The 7,202-nt window shown below is 44.1% G+C and overlaps 1 protein-coding gene across 1 annotated transcript in view; it reads left to right on the top strand.

Moving 5' to 3' along the window:
* LOC133563245 (PR domain zinc finger protein 12-like) overlaps positions 1–3,066 on the top strand; it is a 7,612-nt gene extending 4,546 nt beyond the window's left edge. Inside the window, exons 3-6 of the mRNA XM_061917305.1 lie at positions 1,895–2,019; positions 2,089–2,244; positions 2,312–2,429; positions 2,495–3,066. Coding sequence (XP_061773289.1) covers positions 1,895–2,019; positions 2,089–2,244; positions 2,312–2,429; positions 2,495–2,973 — 878 coding nt within the window. The 3' untranslated portion in view covers positions 2,974–3,066. The remainder of the gene's footprint in view (positions 1–1,894; positions 2,020–2,088; positions 2,245–2,311; positions 2,430–2,494) is intronic.
* The last annotated feature ends 4,136 nt before the right edge of the window (positions 3,067–7,202 follow it).

Below are 7,202 nucleotides of genomic sequence, written 5' to 3'. Positions count from 1 at the left end.
AGTACACTTGTATAAAGGCACTTATACACACAAGTACACTTGTATAAAGGCACTTATACACACAAGTACACTTGTATAAAGGCACTTATACACACAAGTACACTTGTATAAAGGCACTTATATACACAAGTACACTTGTATAAAGGCACTTACACACACACAAGTTTACTTGTATAAAGGCAGTTATACACACAAGTACACTTGTATAAAGGCACTTATACACACAAGTACACTTGTATAAAGGCACTTATATACACAAGTACACTTGTATAAAGGCACTTATATACACAAGTACACTTGTATAAAGGCACTTATACACACAAGTACACTTATATAAAGGCACTTACACACACACAAGTTTACTTGTATAAATGCATTTATACACACAAGTACACTTGTATAAAGGCACTTATACACACACAAGTTTACTTGTATAAATGCATTTATACACACAAGTACACTTGTATAAAGGCACTTATACACACACAAGTTTACTTGTATAAATGCATTTATACACACAAGTACACTTGTATAAAGGCACTTATATACACAAGTACACTTATATAAAGGCACTTACACACACACAAGTTTACTTGTATAAAGGCACTTATACACACAAGTACACTTGTATAAAGGCACTTATACACACACAAGTTTACTTGTATAAATGCATTTATACACACAAGTACACTTGTATAAAGGCACTTATATACACAAGTACACTTATATAAAGGCACTTATACACACAAGTACACTTGTATAAAGGCACTTATACACACACAAGTTTACTTGTATAAATGCATTTATACACACAAGTACACTTGTATAAAGGCACTTATACACACACAAGTTTACTTGTATAAATGCATTTATACACACAAGTACACTTGTATAAAGGCACTTATATACACAAGTACACTTATATAAAGGCACTTACACACACACAAGTTTACTTGTATAAAGGCACTTATACACACACAAGTTTACTTGTATAAATGCATTTATACACACAAGTACACTTGTATAAAGGCACTTATATACACAAGTACACTTATATAAAGGCACTTATACACACACAAGTTTACTTGTATAAATGCATTTATACACACAAGTACACTTGTATAAAGGCACTTATACACACAAGTACACTTGTATAAAGGCACTTATACACACACAAGTTTACTTGTATAAATGCATTTATACACACAAGTACACTTGTATAAAGGCACTTATATACACAAGTACACTTATATAAAGGCACTTATACACACACAAGTTTACTTGTATAAATGCATTTATACACACAAGTACACTTGTATAAAGGCACTTATACACACAAGTACACTTGTATAAAGGCACTTATACACACACAAGTTTACTTGTATAAATGCATTTATACACACAAGTACACTTGTATAAAGGCACTTATATACACAAGTACACTTATATAAAGGCACTTACACACACACAAGTTTACTTGTATAAAGGCACTTATACACACAAGTACACTTGTATAAAGGCACTTATACACACACAAGTTTACTTGTATAAATGCATTTATACACACAAGTACACTTGTATAAAGGCACTTATACACACAAGTACACTTGTATAAAGGCACTTATATACACAAGTACACTTATATAAAGGCACTTATACACACAAGTACACTTATATAAAGGCACTTACACACACACAAGTTTACTTGTATAAATGCATTTATACACACACTATATACACACAAGTACACTTGAATAAAGACACGTGCGTGTGTGTGTATGTGTGTGTGTGTGTGTGTGCGTGTGTGTGTATGTGTGTGTGTGTGCGTGTGTGTGTGTGTGTGTGTGTGTGCGTGTGTGTGTGTGTGTGTGTGTGTGTGTGTGTGTGTTTTGAGGCGAGGGTCTGGGGATCTTCTCCAAGACGTGGATCAAGGCGGGCACAGAGATGGGTCCCTTCACGGGGCGCCTGGTGTCTCCGGAGCACGTGGACGTCTTCAAGAACAACAACCTGATGTGGGAGGTACCACAACACACACACACACACACACACACACACACACACAGGTGAGGTGACGCGGGCGTGTGCCAGGTGTTCAACGAGGACGGGGGCGTGCGCTTCTTCGTGGACGCCAGCCAGGAGGAGCAGCGCAGCTGGATGACTTACATCAAGTGTGCGCGGAACGAGCACGAGCAGAACCTGGAGGTGGTCCAGGTGGGCAGTGCCATCTTCTACAAGGCGGTGGAGGTGAGACCCTGGAGTCCACCTGGGCGTCCCCGTGGCGGTCTGACACTGTGGCCCCTCCCCTCCTCAGACCATCCCCCCGGACCAGGAGCTGCTGGTGTGGTACGGCAACTCCCACAACACCTTCCTGGGCATCCCGGGCATCCCGGGCGGAGACGAGGAGCAGCCGGGCAAGAAGAGCAAGAACGGTGAGCACGCCTTAGCCACGTTAGCATAGGCTCATGCTAACCGGCATGTGCCGCTTCCTCCGCAGATGACTTCCACCCCTGCGAGGGCTCCGCCTCCTCCGCCGCGTCCTCGGCAGCGGCGGCGGCGTCGGCGAGCGTGGGCCGCATGCGCTGCGTCATCTGCCACCGCGGCTTCAACTCCCGCAGCAACCTGCGCTCGCACATGCGCATCCACACGCTGGACAAGCCCTTCGTCTGCCGCTTCTGCAACCGCCGCTTCAGCCAGTCGTCCACGCTGCGCAACCACGTGCGTCTGCACACGGGCGAGCGGCCCTACAAGTGTCACGTCTGCCAGTCCGCCTACTCGCAGCTGGCGGGCCTGCGGGCCCATCAGAAGAGCGCCAGGCACCGGCCCGCCGCCGCCGCCTCCGCCAGGGCGGTGCTGGTGGTGGGCGGGGCCTGCGGCCTCCACGAAGACCACTCCCCCTCTTCCCACCCGCCGCAGCTGGTGGCGGTGTCTCATCCCGCCTCGCTGGTGCACCACATCCCCGCCATGGTGCTGTGACCCCGCCCACAAAGCACGTTAGCACGACAGGTGTTAGCCTAGCATGCTAGTGTTGTGAAGATGTCACGTGTGTAGTTGTGTGTCCGAATAAAGTCTGACCTTTAACCTTTGCTGGGCGCCCCCTGGTGCTGCATGTTAGCTTCTGAGCCAGCAGGGGGAAGGAGGCCTGTGCGGGCCCTTAAAGATGACATCACGCAACACAATGTTCATTTAAAAAGTACACAGGAGACCCGCAGGCCCTTAAAGATGACATCATGCAACACAATGTTCATCTCAAAAGTACACAGGAGACCTCTGCAGGCCCTTAAAGATGACATCATGCAATGTTCATCTCAAAAGTACACAGGAGACCTGTGCAGGCCCTTAAAGATGACATCACGCGATGTTCATTTCAAAAGTACACAGGAGACCTCAGCAGGCCCTTAAAGATGACATCACGCAATGTTCATCTCAAAAGTACACAGGAGACCCCTGCAGGCCCTTAAAGATGACATCATGCAAAACAATATTCATTTAAAAAGTACACAGGAGACCTCTGCAGGCCCTTAAAGATGACATCATGCAACACAATGTTCATTTCAAAAGTACACAGGAGACCTGCGGGCCCTTAAAGATGACATCATGCAACACAATGTTCATCTCAAAAGTACACAGGAGACCTCAGCAGGCCCTTAAAGATGACATAATTCAACACAATGTTCATTTCAAAAGTACACAGGAGACCTCAGCAGGCCCTTAAAGATGACATCATACAACACAATGTTCATCTCAAAAGTACACAGGAGACCTCAGCAGGCCCTTAAAGATGACATCATGCAACACAATGTTCATTTAAAAAGTACACAGGAGACCTCAGCAGGCCCTTAAAGATGACATCATGCAACACAATGTTCATCTCAAAAGTACACAGGAGACCTCTGCAGGCCCTTAAAGATGACATCATGCAACACAATGTTCATTTCAAAAGTACACAGGAGACCTGCGGGCCCTTAAAGATGACATCATGCAACACAATGTTCATCTCAAAAGTACACAGGAGACCTCAGCAGGCCCTTAAAGATGACATAATTCAACACAATGTTCATTTCAAAAGTACACAGGAGACCTCAGCAGGCCCTTAAAGATGACATCATGCAACACAATGTTCATCTCAAAAGTACACAGGAGACCTCAGCAGGCCCTTAAAGATGACATCATGCAACACAATGTTCATCTCAAAAGTACACAGGAGACCTCTGCAGGCCCTTAAAGATGACATCATGCAATGTTCATCTCAAAAGTACACAGGAGACCTGTGCAGGCCCTTAAAGATGACATCACGCGATGTTCATTTCAAAAGTACACAGGAGACCTCAGCAGGCCCTTAAAGATGACATCACGCAATGTTCATCTCAAAAGTACACAGGAGACCCCTGCAGGCCCTTAAAGATGACATCATGCAAAACAATATTCATTTAAAAAGTACACAGGAGACCTCTGCAGGCCCTTAAAGATGACATCATGCAACACAATGTTCATCTCAAAAGTACACAGGAGACCTCAGCAGGCCCTTAAAGATGACATCATGCAACACAATGTTCATTTCAAAAGTACACAGGAGACCTCTGCAGGCCCTTAAAGATGACATCACGCAACACAATGTTCATCTCAAAAGTACACAGGAGACCTCAGCAGGCCCTTAAAGATGACATCATGCAACACAATGTTCATCTCAAAAGTACACAGGAGACCCCTGCAGGCCCTTAAAGATGACATCATGCAAAACAATATTCATTTAAAAAGTACACAGGAGACCTCTGCAGGCCCTTAAAGATGACATCATGCAACACAATGTTCATCTCAAAAGTACACAGGAGACCTCAGCAGGCCCTTAAAGATGACATCATGCAACACAATGTTCATTTCAAAAGTACACAGGAGACCTCTGCAGGCCCTTAAAGATGACATCACGCAACACAATGTTCATCTCAAAAGTACACAGGAGACCTCAGCAGGCCCTTAAAGATGACATCATGCAACACAATGTTCATCTCAAAAGTACACAGGAGACCTCTGCAGGCCCTTAAAGATGACATCATGCAACACAATGTTCATTTCAAAAGTACACAGGAGACCTGCGGGCCCTTAAAGATGACATCATGCAACACAATGTTCATCTCAAAAGTACACAGGAGACCTCAGCAGGCCCTTAAAGATGACATAATTCAACACAATGTTCATTTCAAAAGTACACAGGAGACCTCAGCAGGCCCTTAAAGATGACATCATACAACACAATGTTCATCTCAAAAGTACACAGGAGACCTCAGCAGGCCCTTAAAGATGACATCATGCAACACAATGTTCATTTAAAAAGTACACAGGAGACCTCAGCAGGCCCTTAAAGATGACATCATGCAACACAATGTTCATCTCAAAAGTACACAGGAGACCTCTGCAGGCCCTTAAAGATGACATCATGCAACACAATGTTCATTTCAAAAGTACACAGGAGACCTGCGGGCCCTTAAAGATGACATCATGCAACACAATGTTCATCTCAAAAGTACACAGGAGACCTCAGCAGGCCCTTAAAGATGACATAATTCAACACAATGTTCATTTCAAAAGTACACAGGAGACCTCAGCAGGCCCTTAAAGATGACATCATGCAACACAATGTTCATCTCAAAAGTACACAGGAGACCTCAGCAGGCCCTTAAAGATGACATCATGCAACACAATGTTCATCTCAAAAGTACACAGGAGACCTCTGCAGGCCCTTAAAGATGACATCATGCAATGTTCATCTCAAAAGTACACAGGAGACCTGTGCAGGCCCTTAAAGATGACATCACGCGATGTTCATTTCAAAAGTACACAGGAGACCTCAGCAGGCCCTTAAAGATGACATCACGCAATGTTCATCTCAAAAGTACACAGGAGACCCCTGCAGGCCCTTAAAGATGACATCATGCAAAACAATATTCATTTAAAAAGTACACAGGAGACCTCTGCAGGCCCTTAAAGATGACATCATGCAACACAATGTTCATCTCAAAAGTACACAGGAGACCTCAGCAGGCCCTTAAAGATGACATCATGCAACACAATGTTCATTTCAAAAGTACACAGGAGACCTCTGCAGGCCCTTAAAGATGACATCACGCAACACAATGTTCATCTCAAAAGTACACAGGAGACCTCAGCAGGCCCTTAAAGATGACATCATGCAACACAATGTTCATCTCAAAAGTACACAGGAGACCCCTGCAGGCCCTTAAAGATGACATCATGCAAAACAATATTCATTTAAAAAGTACACAGGAGACCTCTGCAGGCCCTTAAAGATGACATCATGCAACACAATGTTCATCTCAAAAGTACACAGGAGACCTCAGCAGGCCCTTAAAGATGACATCATGCAACACAATGTTCATTTCAAAAGTACACAGGAGACCTCTGCAGGCCCTTAAAGATGACATCACGCAACACAATGTTCATCTCAAAAGTACACAGGAGACCTCAGCAGGCCCTTAAAGATGACATCATGCAACACAATGTTCATCTCAAAAGTACACAGGAGACCTCTGCAGGCCCTTAAAGATGACATCATGCAACACAATGTTCATTTCAAAAGTACACAGGAGACCTGCGGGCCCTTAAAGATGACATCATGCAACACAATGTTCATCTCAAAAGTACACAGGAGACCTCAGCAGGCCCTTAAAGATGACATAATTCAACACAATGTTCATTTCAAAAGTACACAGGAGACCTCAGCAGGCCCTTAAAGATGACATCATACAACACAATGTTCATCTCAAAAGTACACAGGAGACCTCAGCAGGCCCTTAAAGATGACATCATGCAACACAATGTTCATTTAAAAAGTACACAGGAGACCTCAGCAGGCCCTTAAAGATGACATCATGCAACACAATGTTCATCTCAAAAGTACACAGGAGACCTCTGCAGGCCCTTAAAGATGACATCATGCAACACAATGTTCATTTCAAAAGTACACAGGAGACCTGCGGGCCCTTAAAGATGACATCATGCAACACAATGTTCATCTCAAAAGTACACAGGAGACCTCAGCAGGCCCTTAAAGATGACATAATTCAACACAATGTTCATTTCAAAAGTACACAGGAGACCTCAGCAGGCCCTTAAAGATGACATCATGCAACACAATGTTCATCTCAAAAGTACACAGGAGACCTCAGCAGGCCCTTAAAGATGACATC

Source organism: Nerophis ophidion, linkage group LG01, assembly GCF_033978795.1.
Source record: "Nerophis ophidion isolate RoL-2023_Sa linkage group LG01, RoL_Noph_v1.0, whole genome shotgun sequence".
Classification (NCBI taxonomy): domain Eukaryota; kingdom Metazoa; phylum Chordata; class Actinopteri; order Syngnathiformes; family Syngnathidae; genus Nerophis; species Nerophis ophidion.
This window is presented reverse-complemented; position numbering and strand designations above follow the sequence as displayed.